The sequence below is a fragment of the Myotis nattereri genome, assembly GCF_964212035.1.
Source record: "Myotis nattereri genome assembly, chromosome: 3".
Lineage (NCBI taxonomy): Eukaryota > Metazoa > Chordata > Mammalia > Chiroptera > Vespertilionidae > Myotis > Myotis nattereri.
In genome coordinates, this window is record NC_138077.1 from 8,133,331 (window position 1) to 8,157,387 (window position 24,057).

The 24,057-nt window shown below is 57.5% G+C and overlaps 2 protein-coding genes across 2 annotated transcripts in view; both read left to right on the top strand.

The window, feature by feature from the left end:
- PDXK (pyridoxal kinase) overlaps positions 1–21,174 on the top strand; it is a 29,276-nt gene extending 8,102 nt beyond the window's left edge. The window contains exons 2-11 of the mRNA XM_081088019.1: positions 5,369–5,423; positions 9,207–9,311; positions 9,874–9,957; positions 10,633–10,679; positions 11,252–11,337; positions 12,548–12,593; positions 13,833–13,944; positions 15,143–15,279; positions 16,600–16,666; positions 17,108–21,174. Coding sequence (XP_080944145.1) covers positions 5,369–5,423; positions 9,207–9,311; positions 9,874–9,957; positions 10,633–10,679; positions 11,252–11,337; positions 12,548–12,593; positions 13,833–13,944; positions 15,143–15,279; positions 16,600–16,666; positions 17,108–17,220 — 852 coding nt within the window. The 3' untranslated portion in view covers positions 17,221–21,174. The remainder of the gene's footprint in view (positions 1–5,368; positions 5,424–9,206; positions 9,312–9,873; positions 9,958–10,632; positions 10,680–11,251; positions 11,338–12,547; positions 12,594–13,832; positions 13,945–15,142; positions 15,280–16,599; positions 16,667–17,107) is intronic.
- Positions 21,175–23,069: 1,895 nt separating this feature from the next.
- LOC308516649 (protein jagunal homolog 1-like) lies at positions 23,070–23,459 on the top strand (the record flags this gene model as incomplete). The annotated part of the gene is made up of 1 exon (XM_081087698.1): positions 23,070–23,459. The coding sequence occupies one exon, from the start codon at positions 23,070–23,072 to the stop codon at positions 23,457–23,459; it is 390 nt and encodes a 129-aa protein (XP_080943824.1).
- Between the last annotated feature and the right edge of the window lie 598 nt (positions 23,460–24,057).

The following is a 24,057-nucleotide window of genomic DNA, read 5'->3' on the forward strand; positions in this document are numbered from 1 at the left end:
GCCACTTCCAGGCCATCCCACTGGCCTGAGCTTGTTTTGACCCCTGGAGCAGGCAGTCTGAGTGGCCTTTCTGGGCAGGACCAGTGCCTCCTACATACCATGCACGTCTCCCCTTCGTTGCCACTTCTCTTCCTGCAGCAAGTCCAGGTCCCCTGCCACGTGCCAAGGGTGGATTAGCATTGACAGGCAGCGTGTCCTACCCGGGGACCTCGCCAGCAGTGCCCTGATTTCGACTGGCTCTGAATCTCTGTGGCTCCTCTTGGATCCGAGCCCTGGCTCCTCGGCTAAGCCCTGCTGATGTGGTCACGTGAAGCCGCCGCTCTCAGCAGCCAGAGTGGGAGTGGTGGCACGCTCAGTGCAGGCACCTCATCTTTCTGAAGTGGGAGTGCATTTGCTAGTGGTGCCTGAGGCTGGGGCTTTTGCTACCGCTGGCTTCATTCAGAGGCACCGGGGTGGCAGACTCATCCTGGGGGGCTCCCGGTTGGCGGGGCGTCCCTAAGCCATCAAAACCCCACCAAGTGCAGGTGCAGAGCAGAGAAGACAAGGTTCTAAACGGTCGGGGGGCTGAGTGTGTGATGGTCTGGGCTGCGGAGAGGAGCTCACAGGTTTCCGACGTTTCAGGGTCAGGAAGTGGCCACAGTGTGGAGTCCATGGAATTGGGTGTGGTGGGGGGGTGGGGGGGCACGCAGGAACTGGAGTGAGGAGCCCTTGAACAGCCTGCACTGGGCTGCCACAGCAGGGATGGGGCCCTAGGACGGGGAAATTCCAGGAGCACCCAGCCCCCTGCTGGTGGGACAGGGTTCCTGCTGCAGCCAGAGTGGGCAGAGGTGGTGGTATCCCTTCTCTCGAAAGGCCTTCCCCTGACCCCACCCTCGGCCGAACTAGTCAGTTGTTGTTGTTGTTGATCTTCTTCTTCTTTAATATTTATTGATTTTTTTTCTTTTTAGAGAGAAAGAAAAAGAGAAGCATCAGGTTGTTGTTCCAGTTATGTGTGCATTCATTGGCTGATTCTTGTATGTGCCCTGACCCAGGATCAAGCCCACAGCCTTGGTATCGGGATGACACTTGAACCACTGGGCTACCCGGCCTGGGCTTTCTCTTTTCTCTTTTCCCTTTTTTTTTTTTTTTTAATTCAAACATAGTATCTTTATTTTTGTAAATTCAAACATAGTATTTTTTTTCTTTATTGTTTAAAGTATTACATAGTCTCCTTTTCCCCCCATTGCCCTCTCCCCAGTTGCCCCCACCCCCCTCTTTTTTCTTAAAATGACAGTTTGTATCTTTTTACTGTGTGCTAGCAACTGTTAAACTGGCTTGGCCCTGGCTGGTTTGGCTCCGTGGATAGAGCGTCAGCCTGTGGACTGAAGGGTCGTCGGGTGGATTCTGGTCAAGGGCACATGCCTCAGTTGCAGGCTCGATCCCTGGCCCCAGTTGGGGGCCGTGTGGGAACTAATTGCCGTGTCTCTCTCACATCGATGTTTCTCTCTCTGTGTGTCTCTCCCTCTCCCTTCCTCTCTCTCTAAAAATCATTGGAAAAATATCCTCGGGTGAGGATTAACAACAGAAAACCGGCTTGGGGTGGGGAGGGTGTGTGCTAGTCTCTGTGGTGTCAGCTCTGCCACTGGCTGCTCGACACCCACTCGCGGGGGAGGTGGGAGGGAGGCACAGCACCTGCCTCGTGAGATCCACGGCGTGGAAAGCTCCAGAGCCCAGAACTGGGGAGGGGGAGGGTAAGATAGCCACAGCATTTGCATTTAACGGTTCACTAAGTGTGTGTTCTGACTCAGCTCTCAGTGGTGGCTGATATAGCACTGACGCACACAGTTGTGTGGCTCATCACGTGGCCTCGGTCTTTGAAGCCAGCGACGTGCGTGGGGTCCCCTCACCCAGATCGCTCTCATTTTCTGCCCATCAGCCTGCAACTCCCTGCTGCTGAAGGACGCGTGTAATTAGATCAGACTCACGTGGATACGCTGCCTTTTGCTGCAGAACATAGTCACATTCACGCGTTCCACCCGCACTCGGATGGGGTTGTGCACAGGTGCGCAGGGCCATGGGGCCCTGACACGCTGCTCCCCACGGGGCCCCGCAGCTGTGTGAGCTCCGGCTCTGCTATAAAACCACCTGGCTCTCACCCACAGGACCAGCACTCTGTCCTGTCAGCTGCTCTCTTATGCGGTGGTCCTGTCAGTCAGCAGGGCCCACAGGCGTCTTGGTCTGTTCCCACGTCCTGTGACTTATGTGCAGGCTGTCGAGGGTGGGAACTCAGATCTGCCCCCCCTGCTGAAGCTGAATGCCGGGGAGCACCCAGCAGCTCACCGTGTGTATGTGAGTGTGAGTGTGTGTGTGTGTGTGTGTGTGAGGTCTGCTCTGACCCCTGGGCCAGGAATCAGCCTGTCTCTGGCTCCCCTGGGGCTGGAGGAGATGAGGTGTAGCAGGCTGGGGCCAGTCCAGAAACAGAAACCACAGCAATTATGTTCACAGAGAGTTTAATAGAGACAGTTGTTATCAGGAGAACGGAAAAGGGCAACACAGGTATGGTGTGGGAGGCCCTGCCAGCAGCCCAGCACCCGCCTTCGGTAGCTGATGTGGGATCACAAGAGAAGAGGTTGGGGAGTTGGAACTTAACGCTGGGAGAAGGGGGTGTGCAGGGGAGAAGGGGGAGGGGCTGGCTGTGCTGAGAGTGCTGGGAAGCCACAGTGTGGATGTCACCGCCAGGGCTCGGAGGACAGAGCTGCTGGGGCACAGCCCTTCCCTCCCCCAGCCTCTCCTTGTTGGCCATGCCCAGAGGCGGCCACTGGCTGAGCTGGGTGCGAGTCCCCGCGCTCAGCCCCCGCTCCACGGGGCCCAGCACAGGGGGGGGCTGAACTGAAGCCGGGATTTGAGCAACAGGAGGTCCTTTCTCCAGGGCCCAAGGCCTGAACCCCGCAGGTCGTCCCTCTGTGCTGACTTCCTTCTGGGTCTGCCTCAGCCCTGCACCGGGCTTTGCCAGGTGCCCTCAGAGGAGCCTGGGATCCTGGCGAACACGCCCGCGTCACTGGCATCTGAGAGGGCGATGGCAACCAGGGGCTTAGCGCTCGCTGTCATTGCAAAGCAGGAAACAGCGACTTCGCCTTTGCCAGCTCCGAGGATGGAGCATCCGCACCCAGAAGCGCTGGAGAGGGGACTTTTGGCAGGTTTGTCAGGGTTGGTGTCGCTTCCAATCTGATTCTTCAGGATTTGAAAGACTGCAAACTGTATGTGTGTCCAGGAGGCCATCACATCAGGCAAGGAAATTGCAAAGCTCCCATTTAACTTTTTACTTTAATAAGACTTGACCTTTTATCGCTTTAAGTTCTGATAATACCGGCTGAAAATGTTTAAATAGACATCCTAAGCACGTCACTCAGTGAATTCACCAAGTGAATGCGCCTGTGTAACTGCCACCCCCGTGAAGACGTGGACCCGCCCCCTGTCACTGCCGCACTGTACCCACCCGGGGCAGCCGCTCCCGACTGCCGGCAGCAGAGGCCCTTTTGTCTATTTTGAACGTTAAGAAGAGACTTGGAGGTTGTCGGTGCACAGAAGGCGGGGGGGGGGGGGTTGCTAGAGCAGAATGGCAGATGGAGGGGAGGGAGGCCCCAGGGCCAGCAGGTCCCTGCACTTCTGTCCTCTCTGTCGTTTCTTCCGTACACACTTTCTGTTTCTTGCTGCCTGTCTCACACTGTCTGTCTCTCAGTCTCTGTTTTTTAAAAATATATTTTTATTGAATTCAGAGAGGAAGGGAGAGAGTGAGAGAGAGAGAAACATTAATGATGAGATAAAATCATTGATTGGCTGCCTCCTGCACACCCTCTACTGGGGATCGAGCCCCACCCCGAGCATGTGCCCTGACCGGGAATTGAACCATGACCTCCTGGTTCATAGGTCAACGCTCAAACTCTGAGCCACACCAGCCGGGCTCTCAGTCTCTCAGTCTTTTTGTGTGTGTGTGTGTGTGTGTGTGTGTGTGTGTTTTTTATGTGGTCTCTCTCTTGCCCTGTCTCTCTGGGAGAGTGTACAGATGATGGGCCCACTTCCTCCCTGTGCCCCCAGGAAGCACCGAGATTTTAATTTAACTAGAGGCCCACTGCATGAATTCGTGCACCATTGGGGTTCCCTCGACCTGGCCTGCAGGATCGGGCTGAAACCAGCTCTCCAACATCCCCCGAGGGGTCCTGGATTGCGAGAGGGTGCAGGCCAGGCTGAGGGATCCCACTGGTGCACGATCGTGGCTGGGGAGGGACATGGGAGGGCTCCAGGGCATGTCTGGCCTGTCTTGCTCAGTCCTGATGGGCCAGACCCCAGCAGCAAGCTAACCTGCCGGTCGGAGTGTCTGCTCCCTGTGGTCAGTGCATGTCATAGCGACTAGTTGACCGGTCGACTGTCTGCCCCCTGGTGGTCAGTGCACATCATAGCGAGTGGTTGAGCAGCCTTAGCATATCATTAGCATATTACTCTTTGATTGGTTGAACAGGCAACTGAATGACCAGACACTTTGCATATTAGGCTTTTATTATATAGAATGGCATGGGAAGTGTGTGTTTCAGCTACTCCACAGTTTGTTGAAATCTCTCGTCTGCTCCCTTTCTTTGTCTTGTGGATCAGTGTTACAAAAAGATCCTTGTTGCCCTAACTGGTTTGGCTCAGTGGATAGAGCATCGGCCTGCGGACTCAAGGGTCCCAGGTTTGATTCTGGTGAAGGGCATGCACCTTGGTTGCAGGTACATCCCCAGTAGTGGGTGTGCAGGAGGCAGCTGATCAATGTTTCTCTCTCATTGATGTTTCTAACTCTCTATCCCTTTCCCTTCCTCTCTGTAAAAAATCAATAAAATATATTTAAAAAACAAAAACAAAAAACAAAAAGATCCTTGTTCTCCTGTTGAGCTCGGGGAAGGGAAAGGAGAAAAGTCAGTGGAGCAGGCCAGCCAGAAGGCCTGGAGCTGTCCTCGAGGGCCTTCCTGCTCCTGGGCCTCTTGTCCTTATTCGCCGGCCTGGTCAGTCAGGTCTCCTGCGTCAGAGTTGAGCTTGTGGGCATGTCCCCTCGTCACCCTGGGCAGGGCATTGGCCTCACACTTCCCTGGTGGCTTCCGCTTGCCACTGCTTGTATGTGGCTCATGGGTGTGGTCTTGGTTGGTGGCCTCACGGATTTCTCTGCGAGCTCCATCAGTGGGATCTCCAGGAGTGATCCGGAGGCGTTGAGTCCCAGCTGTGGCGAGTGGCCTCTGTGTCTCAGCCCTTCCGGCTGGCTGCTTCCCAACAGCATGCGTGGGCTCCCCTCCTCCGGGCCAGGGGGTCACTGCCAGCCCCAGGCTCTCTCACACCTGGTCCTTCTCTGTCTGTCTTGCAGGTTTTGGGGTTTGAGATCGACGCTGTGAACTCTGTCCAGTTTTCAAACCACACAGGTAAGGCACAGGCTCAGCTGAGTGTGGGTGTGAGAAATGTCCCTTTAGAAATGTGGGTCTTGTGCCCCCACCTGACAGAGCTGGGGGGTGGCCCTGTGTGAGGGTGGAGGGCTGGGGTCTCCCATCTGCAGGGTGGACTTCCCCCCTGAGTCTTAGCCCTGCGGCTTTGCGCTGGCTGGCCAGGCAGATGCGGTAACCAGGGGAGGTGGTGCCTCAGTTTCCTCCTGAAAAACAAGGACGGTGATCCTAGCACCTACTCTTACACGAGTGTGCTCATGCCCCCCGTGCTGCCGTGGCTGCGTGGAGGGCCTCCCATGCTGTAGGTGGACGTGTGGGTGGACCCTGACTGTCTCTATTAGAGACCGGTGCCTGGCAGAGCACACGCACGGGGACCTCACGGGTTTCTGGACAAGCCTTGAAGTGGAGTTGCTGGGTGGAGGGTGTGTGAGGGGCAGTGCCCCTTGACCCCACGCTCCCCACGGCCGCAGAGGCAGGAGGACAAAGCCTCCTCGGTTCTTGGAACGGTCCCCACATTGCGTCTCGTGAGATTGCTCTGAATCCAGGAAGAACCTCCGGGCACAGACGTCTCCGACCGCCTGGCAGGGCACCGTGGGACCCGTGGGTGGTGCCTTGGCCTCAGCCCTCGGGAAGGATTTCTTGTAATTCTCCTGGGTTCAATTTTTCCTGGAAGGGGAGAGGGTATGATAGGTCATAAGCAAGGAGGGAGGAATTCTGTGTGGGTTTGGATGAAAAGGCTACAGTTCACCCTGAAAATCCTTTCCTGCTTTCACTTTGCGGAGTGTGCTGCACGCTCTGAAATTTGAAGAAGTCCCAAAAAGTTTGAGTCAATCCAGCGAACTTCTCTGAATCCCACATGTTTTTACTGGCTGTTTCAACCACCTCCCTTTTTTTTCTTTTTCTTTCTTTTCTTTTAAAAAATATATTTGTATTGATTTCAGAGGGGAAGGGAGAGGGAGGTAGAAACATCAATGATGAGAGAGAATCATCGATCAGCTCCCTCCTGCATGCCCCACGCTGGGGATCGAGCCCGAAGCCAGGGCCTGTGCCCTCACAGGGAATTGAATCGAACCCCTGAGCCTCGGGCTTTTTCTTCCTTTCTTTCTTTTTTAAAAGCACATGAGCCAAACTGGCTTAGGCACTAAATGATGGAATTAAACTTATTGGTGAATATTATATTGTGCCATAATGACATTAGCTCAACATAAGCAAGGATTCGGTTCAGAAACTCCTGCTGCCCTTTGCAGGGGCGAGGGGAGGGGCCTTCCAGCCTCGGTGGGGACGGCTCCTCCTGCCTCCTGTGGACCCTCTCAGGGGATGGTGCGCTGGCTCTCCCCACGGGTCTGAAGCAGGGAGGCCTCTGCCCGCCCCGGGCGGGATGGATGAGGAACAGACCACAGTTTGCCTTAGAGCCTACGCAGGTGTGGGCATGGGTAGGGCTGGGATGGGGCTTCTCTCCCAGGGAGGCACCTCTGGTTCCCGGATGGGCCTCCTCACCCAAGGAGAAGAGCCTCCTGCTCCAATCCAGCCTTAGATGCCGTGTGGGGCCCACCTGATGAGAGGATCCCTCAGGCAGCTCCCCCTGGGGGTGACTTTGAGCACCTTGTCTCTGCAGGCTAATCCAAGGGCCTACAGGGGGAGGTCTCCCCAAGGCCACCTCTGCGGCTCAGGTGCCAACCCCTCGACTTGGAGTAGCCAGGTGATGCCTCGCTGTGCCCCGAGCCCATCTCTTCCCCTCACCCCTGCCCACGCCCTGCTGCTCAGAAATGAGGCTGGTCTGTTTCTCAGACCCGTGCCCTGTGGTAGTGTGGCATGTGCCACCTGGCACCTGAGGCTGCGGAGCTAGTGCTTCAGCCACAGGCTGGTTAGGAAACTGGCCTCACAGAGGCTGTGCTCTGCCGTGGTGCCCGGTGTCTGAGGCCTGGTGGGGGGCTGTGTGTCTCACCATCATGGCTGCTCTGATGGGCTGAATTGTGTCCCCTCCAATTCACGTGTTGAAGCCCTGACCCCCAGCACCTCAGAGAATGACTGTATTTGGAGACGGAATCTCTAGAGAGGTGATAAGCTTAAATGAGGTCATTGGGATGGGTCCTAATCCAACATGATGGTCGTCCCCATACGAAGAGATCAGGGCACAGACAGGCATAGAGGGACAACCATGTTTGGACACAGGGAAAAGGGGTCATCTAGTCCCAGGAGAGAGGCCTTGGGAGGGACCAGCCCTGCCCACACCTGGACCTCGGCCTCCAGGGCTGTGTTGGAGCCGCCCAGTCTGTGGTACTCCAGGACTCGACTATGCTACACGTGCAATGGGAATAAACCAACCCTGGTCGGAAGGACCACTGTTCTTCCCTCTCTGGGACTACAGCATTTTTGTGGCCGCCCAGCCTTCCTTGAGCAAACACCTGCCCGGGACACAGCCAGAGGCTGCCAGCATTTGGTGAACGCGAGAGCCGGTGGGGGCAGTCCTGCACTGGGGAGCTCTTGGACTCTCCCTGCCTGGCCCTCCTGACCCGGCTGACCCCGAGGGCATCTGATGAATGGGGTCAATCAGGTTCTTCTACTAAGACTCACCCTCCCGTGTCAGTTCACGCTGGTGTCTCTCAAGGGACATACAGATGATTTGCCGCAGCTGGTGTCCCAGGGCCACGCTGCCTGCAGAATCGCGTTGACAACTGGAGTTGTCCCAGAATCAGGTTGACTCCTGCTCATGCACACAGGCTGCCAGCAGAGGGCGCCGTCGCCCTTCTCCTCCTCCAGGCTGAGCAGCCTGGCTCTGGGCGGTCTGAGTTAGTGCAGATCACCACCCGGTGGTCCATGGGGAGGGTTGTAGGGATAACGCTCCCGTGGTTTTTACTGAAGCACATACTTTAAGGGCCTCCCGTTGCCATAAAGGACACCAAGAGGCGTTCTCATGGGTGAAGTGTGGGGTGTCCATGGCCCTGCCCCTGGTGAACTGGGAGCCCTTGGCCTCTCCCCACCTGAGCCTCTGTGGGCAGGGGCTCCACATGGCAGGCGGGTCCCCTCAGGATGCTCACGTGTCTGTCTGCACCTGCGTGTCTGTCGGGGACGAGAGCAGGTTGAGCATCTGGGCCTATTTCTGATTCACGTTTGGCTCTTGGTCACGATTTGATCCAAGACTTGCTTTGGCTGCATTTCAACCTTATGTGGGGGGGGGGGGGGGAGCTGGGATATGACAAGCCCTTACCTGCCAGGGTGCCCAGATGACAGCGATTGAGCAACTCAGCCTGGATGGGGAAACATGCACAGTAGAAGCTGGCAAAGGAAGTGACTGTGACATGTAGGGACACATCCCCAGGGGCCCCCTCGAAAGACAGGGAGAAGTGACCAGTTGTGTGAGCCTGGCGTGTCCTCTTTGGAGTGTCCCTCCCCATCCTGTCAGTGTGACGCAGGTTCCACAGGTGTCCGTGGGCCAGCCTGGAGAGCTGATGCCCTCCCTGCCTTGGATTCATTCAGAGGGAACTGGCGGTGGGAGGTGTGACCCCTGATGCCAGTAATTACAACCACAGACAGTGTCAGCCAGGGTGCCGTGAGGGGCGCTTTGAGGCTGCTGGGCACCCACAGGGATCAGCCCCCTAAGAGACCATGCCTGGGAGGTCTCAGTCAGTCCCCGCGTCAGCCCCTGGGAAGGGGACCATTCACCCCACCAGTGTCATCGGGGTTGTCTGGCTGTGCTGGGCCATCAGGTGAAGCTGTCTCACCGTGTGCCATGTGCGCAGGCCCTGACTGCTCTGCTCTCCCCAGGCTACGCACACTGGAAGGGTCAGGTGCTGAACGCAGACGAGCTCCACGAGGTGTACGAAGGTCTGAAGCTGAACAACGTGAATAAATATGACTACGTGCTCACGGGTAAGGGCCCTGCGGGAGCAGGCGCTGGTACCTGCGAGCCTTGCTCCAGCTGGGATGGACTCGCGAAGTCCCAGAGCACCCACACCCGGCTGGTCCCTGGTCCCTGCCTCCTTCAAGGGGGGGTGGTGCATGCCCCCGACCACTTGGTCCTCCTGTCCAGGCCAAGTCACACTTCTGGGCCCACATCGGGGTTGCAGTGCACATGGGGTGGGGCCAAGCGGGGTGTTGGGAAGAAGTTGGGGTAAAACACCCAAGTAGGCAACACGCTGCCGCCTGGTTCGTTGGTCTCATATTTACCCATTCTTGGTTAAAAAAAAGAGTACCTGTCTGTGTTTATATACGTGGTTAAAAGTGAGTGTGTTTGTTGAAATGGACAGAACAGAACATCCCCTGAACACCCATCACCGAGGCTTCCTTTTGGGAAGTGCCCGGCGACCCTCGCGGGCTGCGTTTGTTGGGGGACACTTGGTCCTCACCCTGGCCGCAGGATGGTTTCCCTTGGCCACGGTTGGTCGCTGTGAGCCTTCTGTTTTATGCGGGTGGCCTGCTCTCCCTCCCACAGGGTACACGAGGGACAAGTCCTTCCTGGCCATGGTGGTGGACATCGTGCGGGAGCTGAAGCAGCAGAACTCTCGGCTGGTGTATGGTAGGCGCTGGGCTGTCACCTGCGGGAGTGGGGGCCCCTGGGGCCTGTGCCTGGGTGGAAGCCTCCCTCTTGCATCCCAACTTCATGGTCCACCTCCCAGCCTGTACGCACTGAACTCAGGGGGTAGACACACCTTCACCGCGAACCTGGCATCTTTGTGGGGAGGCAAGCTGGCTGTGAACTGGCTTCATCAGTGTCAGTGTGCATAGGTCACTGCATTTGAGGTTTGTGACACCCCAGGTGGCCCGGATGACAAAGTGGGGAATTCCAGATAATGCGTAAATGAGAATGGAGGCCATGCTTCCCCAAGCTTTTAGGTGCAGGTGACGTTTCACAACAAATATCATGTGAAAGGCCTTGGCCGGTTTGGCTCAATGGATAGAGCGTTGTCCCGGGGACTGAAGGGCCCCGGGTTTGATTCTGGCCAAGAGCACATACCTGGGTTGCAGTCTCGATCCTTGACCCCGGTCGGGGCATGTGTGAGAGGCAATCAATCTGTGTGTCTCACATCAATGTTTCTCTCTCTGTCTCTCCCCCACCCCCAACATTCTCGTTAAAAATCAATGGAAAAATATCCTCAAGTGAGGATTAAAAAAATTAAAAAAAATCCTGTGAAAGGCTCTTTGTTCCCCGGCTGCAGCCCTTGCTGATACAATGCCCTTTGTGTCTCCGCAGTGTGCGACCCGGTGATGGGTGACAAGTGGGAAGGCGAAGGCTCCATGGTGAGTAATGTCACGCCCGTGTGAGTGCGGTGAGCACACCTATTGCTCATCCGAAAGCAGGACACGACCTCTGATGGACGGGGCGCTGCTCTGGGGGAGGCGGGGCCCTCAGTCGGAGGAGGCAGGGCTGGCAGAGAGGTTTCCCATAAAAGGGCCAGAGAGTCAGTATCTTAGGGCCACGCATCCCTGTTGTAGCCAAAGCAGCCAATTTGCAGACCAACAGACATGGCTGTTTTCTAGTAAAATTTCATGTACGGACACAGACTTGAATTTTCTGTCTTTCCATGTGTCACAAAGCATTACTCTTCTTTTGGCTTTTCCCCCCAACATTAAAAAAATGTTAAAATTGCTGTCGGCCCCTGAGCCGGACACAGACAGGCAGTGGGACCGGCCGCGGCTCACTGTCCCGTGTGGAGCCCTTTGGGTCACCACGCGCTGTCTGTCTCCACGGGGGGGGTGGGGGGGGTGGGGGGAGCCCGGTGTCACGTGGGGTCCCCGAGCTGGACTCGAATGTTCTGGTTTCGTCTCCTCCTCTGTGTGCATCAGCCTGTCCCTCTCTCCTTTGCCTTCAGTACGTTCCAGAGGATCTCCTTCCTGTCTACAAAGAAAAGGTGGTGCCGGTTGCAGACATTATAACCCCCAACCAGTTCGAGGCTGAGTAAGTGACTAGAAATGGCCAAAGCTTTCAGACCTCCCCACAGGACAGTGACAGACACAGCGCAGGGCGTGTCCCCCACATCCCTTCTGTGGGCTCGGCTCCCCGGAAGGTCCTGCCCCAGGGGAGTGGATCTGGCACTGGGGTGGGGGCAGGCCCTCCCCGAGTCAGAGCCCCCTGCCCCCTGCGTGCCAGAGTGACGAGACACCCAGGGCCGATCTGGCTTCTTTCTAGCCGTCAGCAGTGGCGTGTGGTTATTTTATTTTATTTTTAAATTTTTTAAAAAATAATTTTTATTGATTTTTTACAGAGAGGAAGGGAGAGGGATAGAGAGTTAGAAACATCAATGAGAGAGAAACATCGATCAGCTGCCTCCTGCACACCCGCTACTGGGGATGTGCCCGCAACCAAGGTACATGTCCTTGACCGGAATCGAACCTGGGACTCTTCAGTCTGCAGGCCGACGCTCTATCCACTGGGCCAAACCGGTCAGGGCGCGTGTGGTTATTTTACTCCTGAACAGCGAGAGTCTTGGGGACAGAGAGAGGGAAGAGGTGCTCTGGCATGTGCTGCCACAAGGAAGGGAGTCCATGCAGCTGACACGGGCACAACCCTGAGCTCTGAAACCCACTTCCCAGATCTGCTCGTGAGGTGGAAAGGTGTGTGCAGCCCTCTGCCCAGTGTCAAAGGGCCTTCCTTGGGCTGCACGGCCCTACCTCACACATTGAAGAACCAGGCACTGAGGGTGTGAGGGGCGTTTCCCAGTGCCAGGGGTGTGCAGCTAGTTCCCATTTAAAACTAAAGTTGACTCTTTTTAAAAATACATTTTTATTGATTTCAGAGAGGAAGGCAGAAGGAGAAAAAGTTAGAAACATCCATGATTGAGAGAGAATCCTTGATCTGCTGCCTCCTGCACGCCCCCTAATGGGAACTGAGCCCACAACATGGGCATGCGCCCTGACCATGACCTCCTGGTTCATAGGTTGACGCCCAACCACTGAACCACCCCAGCTCGGCCTAAAGTTTACTCTTGACCGGTCCCCAGACACATCATGGTGGCCACTTGGTCCGTGATGGCCTGTGATGGCCAGCAGGCTCCGAGTTAGTTCCCTGTGGGGGTTGGGGGTGGGGGTACCAGTGCCGCTGTCGCTTTGGGAATGTTCCAGGCAGGACCCAGCAAGCAGCGTCTCACCTGTGCCTGCCTGTCTTTCAGGTTACTGACTGGCAGGAAGATCCACAGCCAGGAAGAAGCCTTAGCGGTAAGGAGGCCTTCCAGGTCCTGGCATGGGACCGGCAGCCTGCTCCCTGGGGAGGGGACGCTGCACACCTGGGAGATGGGAGACAGACCCCCCAGGGGCCAGCATCCGACTGCCTGTCACCTAGCCCGAGGGCCAGGGGGCTGCATTGTCATTTTCCTTTCTGCCCGCCCCCTGTCCCCTATGTGCACGTGTGTGTGTGCGCGCGAGGTGGGGGACACGTCTCCCACAGCTCACACTCAGCTCTAGAGCAGGGAGTGCCCGCTCGCACGATCACAGGCACTGCTCTGAGGCAGTTGCACAGGAAGGCAGGGCCTCCTACAGCTCCTAGAGAAAAGCCGAGTTAGAGAGTGGCCGCTCCTTGTGGCTCTGTGACCCCAAGCCCGAGGCCCTGGGCTGAGAGGAGGGACACGGCTGCCGGGCTGTGACAGGGAGAGCTGAACCCTGGCCCAAGGGTCTGTGACTTGGAGTCCACACCAGTCCCCAGCACGAGAAGTCCCGAATGTGTGTGCACGATTCACGGTCACAGGAGCCTTCCCAGGCCCTCCGCGTGACCCCATGAGATGGTGTGGCTCCGCTGGCCGGCGCTGCCCACGGGAGGCAGGTGATGCGCCTCTGCCTGCGATGAGGCCCTCTGCCTCCGCCCAGGTCTCTCCAGGCCCGGCCCCCGCTCGGTTCAGCTGGTTCGCTCTCCTGAGGCCCGAGTGGACCTCGGTGGGTATTTTGTCACAGGCCTGTGCCCTCGAGGGCAGGGAGCCTCCAGCCCCCAGCATGTTGCTGGACACACACACAGTAGACGTTTGTTGAAAACATAAGGGAGTGAGTGGTGGCTTCCCAGAGCGGACAGGTGGGGGGAGCCCAGCCTTGCTTGGTGTGTGCTGTGTGTGGAGCCCAGATGAGGAAGGACAGCTGGCCCAGCTGGTGGGCACCTTCCTCCAGAAGGTGGGCACCTATAGGGTGCAGATGGGGGCCGGCAGGCACGTGCCCTCAGACTTCAAGCCGAGTGAAAGGGGACGGTAGCTCTAACCTGGCAAAGCTGTCACTGGACGGGCAGGGGCCGGTCAGGGTGGGTTCCGGTTCTCAGCTTCTCTTGTCTCCCCTCTTCCTGCCCTTAAGCCAAACCCCGCCAGAGTGTGTGGGGGTGTGCGGGCCGCTGTGTGTGGCTGTTTGGGCTCAGGGCTGAGGGGCAGGAGTGATGGCTTTCGGGAGTTCCCTGGCTCACGTGCTCCCTGTGCCTGGCAGGTGATGGACGTGCTGCACTCCATGGGCCCCGACACCGTGGTCATCACCAGCTCCGACCTCTCTTCCCCGCGGGGCAGTGACTACCTGATTGTGCTGGGAAGCCAGAGGATCCGTGAGTCCCAGACGCCCCGCCCTGCCCCGCCCTGCCCCTCCCTGCCCCACCCCAGCACTGAGCTCCCTTCCTGAGGGGCAGTGACTACCTGATTGTGCACCCCTTCCCCGAGGGGCAGTGACTATCTGATTGTGCTGCCCTGAGTCCCATGTGCCCACCCCACCCCACCTCGCCTTACCCCACCCACCCCAGCACTGAGCTCCCTTCCCCGAGGGGCAGTGACTACCTGATTGTGCAGCCCTGAGTCCCATGCCCGCCCCACCCTGCCCTGCCCTACCCCACCTCACTCCAGCACTGAGCTTCCTTCCACACCATTACTCCACATGCTCCTGAGGCTTCTGAGAAGGTTTGCAATTTCCTGAAGTCCTGTCACCCCCACCCCTAATCCTGAGAAAGATGAGACTAAATCAGAATGAGGAAGGATTCCATGAATCAGGTGCAGTGGAGCATGGGGAGCTGCCACCTCCCCCATGGCCGCCAAGCAGCCCTCGACATCCAGATGGGGCCGGCAGCTTGAGGATAAGGTCCCGACTTACCTCTGGGGTCATCGGGAACAGCCCTGATGGAGCCAGGCTCTCGGGGAACCAGGGGTCCACACGCCTGACCTCCCGCAGAGCCGGGGCTGGGCTGAGCTCACGTCGTGCTCTGCTTGTTCATTGTTTCATCCTGCGAGTGCCACCGGGTTGGTGGCTCTGCACAGCGTTAAAATGGCACAGGGGGCTGGGTCACTCCCACTGCCCCAGAGAGCAGCTTCTCCCGGCTCCCTCTGCATCTGTGTGCAGGAGCACATGCACTCACACATGCATTCACACACTTGCACACGCTCATTCACAAACTCACACTCAGGCTTGCACACATGCTCACACACTTCAGTAAGTTCACATAGCCCCTACAGCTCTAGGCGCCATGGTGACTCAGGCTCCCTCCACAGATCACACGGTCCGGCCCCTCATCAGCTGCGCACGCCATCCTGACGGTGGTCAGCTGGGGCTCCCATCTTTCACTTTCTCCGCTGTGGGGTATTGGGGGCACCGGGTGGGCCCTGAGCCCAGGGGTCAGCCGGACTGAGCCTCCGTGGGTGCCATGACCCTTCCGCGTGTGGTGCAGGGGCTGAGCGGGCAGGAGGGCAGGCTGGGGCCCTGGGCTGGCCCTCTGCTGGTGAGGGTCTGGGGTCCCACCGGGCCATGCTGTCCCCCAGGGCACCCTGATGGCTCCGTGGCGATAGAGCGCATCCGCATGGACATTCACAAGGTGGACGCCGTCTTTGTGGGCACCGGGGACCTGTTTGCCGCCATGCTCCTGGCGTGGACACACAAGCACCCCAATAACCTCAAGGTCAGCAGGGCGTGCCCCTCCTGCCCCTGTTGATCCCGTCATCTCTGTGGGGGAGTGGTTGTCATGTCCCTCTAAAGAGCTGGAGGGTGTGAGGGTTCCCTAGCTTTGGCTGCCACCTCATGCCCCACATCTGGCTGAGTCCCAGCCCCACCCCTGCTCAGTGTCTCGTTCCCAAGTAGGGTGCCAGGCCCAGCCCGGGGAGGCCTGTGTCAGCAGAAATCTGAGGGCTCTGGCTCAGGACTGAGGTGTGCAGCCTCGGCACGGGGTAGCCTCTGTCAGCAGAGCAGTCAGTGCGAGTGTGTCCTCAAATGTAGCCACTGGGCTGGTTGGGTAAACTGGGGTGCGGGGTTTTCTGTGTGCTTTGTGGTCCCGCTCAGGACTCCGGGGGTGTTCTTTGACCTCCTGCTGTCAGCCCGGGGCATCTTGTCACATTGTTCTGTCTGATGCCCCATCAGCTGACAGCCAGGCCTGTCCTCCATCAGCATTAGAGAAACTTCGTCAGGTGGGTGAGGCCTGCTGCCCCTGAGTGTGGGAAGGCAGACTTCGGAGCTCAGGATCTGGAAATGGATTCCTCTAAAGCTGTCGGCAGAGCCCCTGGAGGGACCCCATCTCCCCCGGGGCCCAGGCCTCCCCAACACATCTGGGCTCTGTGTTTGTGCAATGCCAGGCTTGCTCTGGGGTTCCTCCCCTCTCACCTACCCACCGAAGCCAAAATGTGCCTCCCCTGGCTGGTTTCACATCCTCCTGCCCACCCTGAAGGCCAACCTGCCGAGAGTGCAAACCTGCCAGTCTAATTGGCAGCAGCGGGAGCGCCATCTGTCCAGGTGGTGGCATCGTGGTGCCCAGAGGAGGGCTCGCTGCTGTGTCTCCGAAGGCCGAGTTGGTTTAGGAGGGGCCCTGGGTCCCGGAGTCGGGGAGGCAGTTCTGTTTGCTGAGCCCCAAGTCTGACTGTGAGACTGACTGTGAGCAATGACTTTGGCCGACCTTGGGGCATGAGTTCTTTCCCGTGTAGATTCTTTATACTTAATTCATCCCAGAAACACTAAGCATCTACGACGTGCCAGGCAACACGGATGGTCCTGTGTCACAGCCCCTCCCCAGAGCTGTCTGGCCCAGAGGGGGGCAGGCTAGTGATGCAGGCACCTGCTCAGCTCTGTTAGTCTCCGGGGGGAAGGCCCAGCTGGTTGGGGGAGCATGTGCTGGCCAAGCCAGCGCCCTGGTGACTCCGGGTGGAGACAGTGCCCACGCAGGCAGCTGTGGGCAGCACAGTGAGTGGACGGTCTCGAGGTGGCCGGTCACAGTGGTCCCTCCTCCCCGCAGGTGGCCTGTGAGAAGACTGTGTCAGCCATGCACCACGTTCTGCAGCGGACCATCAAGTGTGCGAAAGGTACCACCGCAGGCCCGCGGGCGCCTTCGCGATCCCGAGAGCCTCCTGCTTTGGGGCCTCAGGCAGAGCGGTGGGCGGGGGAGAGGTGGCACCTGCGCGACTGTGAATGGGGTCCCCGGGGCTCCCGCTGTCCCCCTGGCCTGGCCTGTAGGAATGGGGTCCCTGGGGCTCCCACTGTCCCCCTGGCCTGGCCTGTAGGAATGGGGTCACTGGGGCTCCCACTGTCCCGCTGGCCTGGCCTGTAGGAATGGGGTCCCCAGGGCTCCTGCTGTCCCCCTGGCCTGGCCTTTAGGAATGGGGTCCCCGGGGCTCCCGCTGTCCCCGTGGCCTGGCGGGTAGGAATGGGGGCAGCGGGCTGTAGCCCGGAGCTCCCTTCCGACTGGGAGCGCCAAGGCGATCTCCCTGCTCTGCCCCGAGGCTCACGCCCTGCCTGTTCCGTAGCCCAGGCCGGGGAAGGACAGAAGCCCAGCCCAGCGCTGCTGGAGCTGAGGATGGTCCAGAGCAAAAGGGACATCGAGAACCCGGAGATCGTCGTCCAGGCCACGGTGCTGTGAGGGCCGCTGCGCCCACCTGCTCACGCAGCGCCGGTGTCTCCGTCGTCGTCCCTGTGAAAAACGTAACGTCTGCCTTAGAGCTGTGACCGAAACTTGGTATTTTTTTCCTTTTGTGAGTGTCCAGCATCCACTGGTCTTAATTGTGAAAATGTGCCAGTCGTGCTTTTTAAAAATAACACAGTGATCGCAGAAATGTGTGACTTGGAGACCCAGCCCCCCTTCCCCACGAAGGCTCCTGGGCCTCCCTGATAACCAGCTCTGTGGTCACCCCCTGGGGGGCGTCCTCCCCAGCTGGGGGCAGGGGGCATGGCGGGAGGGGCTGCTGCCCCAGAGGGTCAGGTGAGCTCCCGCCACTGAGGTGCCCCCTATGGCAGGGCCGGGCCGTGGCTGTGTCTGTGTGTCTCTGAGGACGAGTTACGCCAAGTACCTTTCTTGTCGTTCTGACCGCTCCCTCTTGGCTCCTGCCTCAGGAGTTTGTTTGTGACGTTGCTGCTCGGTAGGTCCCTGGGCATTTCCAATCCCGCTCTGTTGCACCATATGGACAGGTCAGTGCCAGTGGCCAGACACACACAGGTGTGCACAGTCACTTTGGCAGGGACCTTCCAGGACCCCGAAAATGCAAGTCCACAGATCTCACCAGTATCAGCGGGACCGCCCCGTAACCCATGAGTGTCTTTAGGGACCAGCTGCATGAGGCGCAGAGATGCCAGGAAAGGGAAGGCTGGTGCGGGGCTGGGGGGTGGGGCGATGCCACATGGGCTCCTTTGGGAAAACTCACCGAGTTGGTGACACAACAGCATAAGCACCGCGTGTGTGCCCCCGGCTGCTGGTGACGAGGGCCCCGCGCCAGGGAGTGAGCGTGCAGACAGGTGCGGGGGCAGAGCTGGCTCCTGCTCCACAGCTGACACGTTTCAGCCCCAGGCCCTGACACCAGTCCAGTTGTCCACTGCCAGCGAGACCTCCTTGGCTCCACTTGTCCAGAGTTTTGGGGTACCCCAGGCTTGGCTACAGGCAGGGGTGCCCATCTTGAAGACTCAGCCTGCCTGGATCTCTGCCCCCTGCCCTCTAGTCTGGGAGCCCACAGCCTGGAGGGGAGACAGGACATGGGGCCCACGTGGCTCCTGGGAAAGCAAACTCCGAGGCCAGCCCTTGTGCCCTGGGTCCCCTGCCCACAGGTGGGGCCCACACAGCTCCTCAGTAGCACATTCTTCTGTTTGTAGAAAATGCCCGGAAAGGAAGAGGGGCCCCGGCACCATGGCACGGTCTTTCTTCCCCACTGTGACCTCTGAATGTCTAACTCTCACGCTGTCGTGCTGGCGGTGGCCTGTGCACAGGGTCAGGGCGCTGTGTCCCGGTTCCTGGTTCCAAGCACCAGGCTCCTCTGAGCCCCGGGGAGGAGCCCGGCCTCCTGGTCCCTGCAGGGCCCGAAGGACCAGGAGGAGGAAGGAGGGCCCGCAGCCTGGCGGGGGGCAGCCTCCCCAACAGGGTGCTCACAGGGACCAGCCCACGTCACCCGGGGCCCTGGGTGCGTGCAGCACATTTAATGGAAAATACTGCCACTGCCAAGTAGAGCTGGGGAGAGGGCCAACGAGAAGCTTTTTTATTTCAATATTGAGAGCCAGTATAGGGCTGGGCAGGGAACCAGGTGTGTCTGTCCTCCAGGAGATGGTGAAACCCACCGGGAAGGCACGGTGTGGGGTGCCGGGCTTATTCCTTGAGCACCGGGAACTTGAAGGGAAGTTCACGCTCTGCAAACGCTGTTCGGTCCTTGGCTCCCGGTTTTATTTCAGAGGCCTGGCCCCGTGCTAGGTCTCGCTCTCTTACTCCCCTGCGTTCTACAGAGAATGATGGGGTTTATTCCTCCTTGAAGCTTCTGTGGAGCCAGGGACTCGGGTGCCACCTGAGGCTTTCTCTTCCCTGCGCTTCGGCTGGAAGGCCCTGACCCCGGGCAGGCAGGGAGCCCCGACCACGAGGAGACGGAGACGGGCTGAGCTGTCTCTACTGAGAGAAGGAACTGGGGGACCCCGAGAGCCTCTGCGGAGTGTGGGCTCCTGTGGAAACGTGAGCTCTCGTGGGAGGCCGAGCCCCACATTCCCAGGCCCGTGTTGCCGCGCCTGTGCTGTCTGGGCTCGTCTCCACACGCACACGCTCCATGGCGCGCCGACAGCAGAGGCCCCGGGCTGCCCACGTGTAGAATTTCCCAGCCTTGGTTCCTGGCAGTAGTTTTTTGATACAAGTTGGGTCCAAATTAGAACTGATCTTCGTTCTTACCTTACATAGCTTAGCAACATGCACCAGGATGGTAATTTATGGTAACGTGGAAGATGGTTGTCGGAGTGCAGGTTTCAAGACTTTCCGGTGTTTTAAACCCTCTCCTGTAGACCTTAAAGATGAATTCCAAACGATGATTCCCTTTTCGAATCAGTCTTCAGTCATTGCCAAGTCCTGCTGAGGTGGCTGTGTTAGTCTGCGTTACTTTTGCAATATATGTCCGTGATTGTAAAACGATGCTTTGTTTGTCGTCCTCTTCTTACACTTGTTAGAACCAATTTTTAAAATGTTTAATTTTCCAATGGCCTGTGCCTGGCCTGGCGCACCTGCTCTGCGTAAGAGGAGGGTGTTGTAGTGTTGAGCCCAGGCCAGAGGGTGGGGCAGGCGGGGATTACGGGATGTCCAGGGACCACTCTTGTCCCTGCTTGAACCTCATGTTCACTCCTCCGGTGACATGTGCACAAGAGGAGGGAAGCCTGTTCTGACCACTGGACCGCCACTGCACGCACGCCCTCTCCTTGTCCTTCTGCCCTTGGATGGGATCACCTACCTGCCTGGGGCGTCAGGTCCACACCTGTGTGAGTCAGGGACACCATGTGACTGTACTGTACTCGGGAGCATAGCCAGGAAGCCCTGTCTTCCTTCTCTGCCGCCCACCTATCCTTCACCCACCTCTCTCCCTGGGGCCCGCCGCCAGTCCCTACCTGGGCTAGAAGGAGGGGAGGGGAGTTGGTGACTGAGCAGATGGGGACCCTGTGAGTGTGGTCTGGCTCTCTGAGTCTGGGTGGGAGCCAGGTGGCCCTGGACTCAATTTTGCCCACCAGCAGAGCAGTGGGATGGAGCCCACCTGTTTTTATGCCACATTGGGGTTCCTTTCTCATCATCCTCTGAGGCCCTGTGTTAGGGCTCCCTGGAGAGCCAGCTCCTGTGTCCCCGGAGGCAGCGTGTCAGGTGTACAACCTGAGTGGCCCCTCAGAAGGACCCCAAGCCCTGGAGAAGGTGGCTCTGGGAGGCCAGGCTCATTGCCCGAGGCCAGGGAAGCCGTAAACTGTGGCCCAGTTGGTCTGGATGGACGTCATTTCCCCAGGAGACCTCCTCCTGCCTGCAGTTCTCCCATGAGCAGTGGTTGAGGGCCGGCACATGTGCGCCTTGGCCTGTGGCAGCGTTGGTGTGTGTGCGGTCGGCCGTTTTGCGACAGGTGCAGAATTCGGTAGCCGGCAGGTGTGTCGGTGAGAAGAACATCATGAGAGCCTGTGTTTTTACAGAGACCCCTGTCCTGGTGATGGGAGGTGTAGATTCTGGTTTCAGAATCCAGCCACGCACTTCCAGTCTCTGCCAGCAGGGGGACACAGCGAGGGCAGATGGGCTGGGAGGGGTCTTGGCCCCACCTTGGTAGATGGCAAACATCAGCTCTGCTTCTGGGGAGTGTTCCTTCAGTGTATGAATCTCTGTCCGGTGATGGGAACCAGGCTTTGCGTTCTGTGGTGATGCACAGGAGGGAGGCCCTGTGTGTGTCCCATCCCCACTGTGCTCAGCGGCTCCTCCCAGCATCACCCATCACCCAGTCTGGAAGGCCCCACCCGGGGTGCTCGTAGCGCATGCGTCTTCTTGTGGACGTCTGCACTTGATTCTCGGTGCAAAGTGTTTTCTCTAAATGATTAAAAAACAATGTCTTGCCAACCACATTCCTGCCTTTCATTCGAGATTTGAGCTCACCACACAATGTGCTCGTTCTGTTTGTAAGACAGAGCTCTGTGAATACTGTTAGGTCTGACTTGGGGGATATTTTAAAGCTCTGTTAGTGGGGGGCTCTTCCTAGAATTTTCTTTTTAAATGCTGGCAGAGTAAACAGGTCTTTTAAAAGCGTTTTCACTGTCCAAGCCAAGTGGAGCCTGTACTACAGCCAGACTTCCTGCCCACCTCCAACCCTGCTTCAGAGGAGGGGGCTCCCCTCCGCCCCAGCCCACCACCACGACGGGCAAGTTCTCATCTTCCTGTGACAGGAAGCCCATTCTGCAGGAGGCTCCTTTCCGAGGCTGTGGGGCGCTCGCTGTGACTGGGACATCGTGGCCTGCAGGTCAGCTGCTGGAGAGTGAGGACCAGCCCTTCCCAGTGCACCACCGGAGCCCGCACTGCAACCCCTGTCCTGGTGATGGGAGGTGTAGATGTTACCATTCAGGGAACTGGAAAGGAATTCCCGATCTCCATGTAGACCGGGTGGTGTTTTGAGTGTTTTAACCTTATAGCTGTGCACCTGCTAATCTAGAGTTGTAGTTGGCATTTCAATCAATTGCAAAACTGGCCCAGCAGGATGGAGCTACTGACTGGGAGCCCAGCCGAAGCTGCCCTAGGCCTTCCAGGACAGGAGCTGGGATCTGGAGGCTTCTCAGGGGGGGTGTCAGCCTGGGAACAAAGCTGTGAGGGGACGATCTCTGTGAGATTCAGACAATGGTTGCATTGGCCCCGCGGTGACCAGCCCTGCCCACTGTGAGTGGGAACGTGTTTGTAAATGTAAAACGCAGCTCACCATTGTAGAGGCCTGTCTGTGTGCTGCTCCTGTTGACTTATGATTCTCCACAAATAAATATTTTCATGGCAATCGTGGTGAAGCGTGAGGAATTCTTTCTCCACAGGATTCCCTTTTGTTAATCATCTGTGCAGTGCCTACACTGCATTAACCAAGCCGTGGTCACTGCTCTCCCTTCAACATCTCCCTCTTTAAAAAAATAAAAAAATATAATAAAAGGTAATATGGTAATTAGACTGGACATCATTCCAGATGTCCTTCCTGACGAAGCCAGGGCCAGAGGGAAGCCAGCCTGGGTCCCAGGTGCTGGAGGGAAGCCTGTGCCGGCAGCAGGGGAAGGAAGGCCTACTCTTACAGGAATTTTCATGCATTGGGCCTCTAGTATACATTATATACACATATTTTATATATATACATACATATATTTTTTTTATTGATTTCAGAGAGGGAGAGAGAAACATCAATGATGAGAATCATCGATTGGCTGCCTCCTACACGCCCCCCCCCCTCACCCCCCCGACTGGGGATTCAGCCTGAAACCTGGGCATGTGTCCTGACCGAGAATCAGACTGACCTCCTGGTTCATAGGTCGATGCTCAACCACTGAACCATGCTGGCTGGGCAAATATCTCCCTCTTAAAGACAGGGCCTGCCCTGCCCTGCCCTGCTCTGCTCACCTTGGCCACCGACTCAAAATTTAAATTTTAAGAGCCTTTATTAAGCTGGCCAGCTGACTACAGCCACATCCCTCCCGTAGGAGTATCACAGCTTGCAGTGCTGACCCTAATTCTCCAGCTGTCCAGGCAGGGACAGCTAAGCAGCACAGGGCGGTCAGAGTGGGTTTGAGAGGCAGAATCAGGTGCTTCAGACACAAAGCAGATCCCGCGGCCTCCCGCCCTCTCCTTGCCTTTCTCACAAAGCCTGTTACTTGGGGATGACCTGAGGAGTTATCTACAAAATGTGGGAGGGTGTATAGTGTGCTAGGGGCAGGGGCCTGGCAGAGAAGCTGATCTACGTGCATCTGGTCCTATGGCTGCTGCTGGTTGCCAAGATGAGTGTGGGACACCTGAGGCTGTTGTCACATGATCAGGTGGCCATGCTCTATCAGTGGGAATACCCATATTTGCTGAGTATTGTGCCCTCCCTCTTGGGTCTCCTCTCCTTCCCCCGCAACAACATTAGCTACCTGGTGCTCTCCATGATCAGCATGGGGCTCTTTTCCATCGCCCCCCTCATTTACGGCAGCAGGGAGATGTTCCCTGCCGAACAGCAGCTCTTTCGCCATGGCAAGGCCTACCGCTTCCTCTTTGGGTTTTCTGCCGTCTCCGTCATGTACCTGGTGTTGGTGCTGGCGGTGCAAGTGCATGCCTGGCCGTTACACTACAGCAAGAAGCTCCTAGACTCTTGGTTCGCCAGCACACAGGAGAAGAAGCGGAAATGAAGGCTGCAGATGGACTGATCCCTGGGGTTAAGCCCAGCCCTCCCGAGGAGAAGAGTGAGAGGGTAGAAGAGCTGTTCTAAAATCTCTGTTGTAATTTTGGCAGCTGTGGTGTTGGCAACTGGTGCAAACTAGGCTCAAATTCTGGAAACCTGCTACTGTTGTCATTAGCTGAGGTGGCAAAATGATACTTAACTTATTCCTGGTTGGCTGGAACTGGGTGAAGAACAGCGTAAAACAAACTTCGGCTGGTTTAAGTTGAAGCCCTTCAGGATTTTTCTGTTTTAAGACTGACCCTCACCCTTGCCTCTCAGTCATTCTCTCCATTTCCATCCATTACCCCTTAGCCACTGAAACTGGAGATGAGGAATCAACCAAATTCTACTTCTATTTATGGGTGGTTGGCAGGAAACATTAGGAGGCTGCTTTCCCTGCAGACTGTGGTCTCTACTCTGAAGCATTTAATTACAAAGAACCTCAATAAAGTTATAACTGCCCTGTCAAGAAAAAAGAAATTATTTGGAAATATTGGGGAGCCAGGTGGGCAAGTCCAACTCAAGGGGAAGGACTTCCACTGGTGCTCAGGCCTCACCAACCTTTT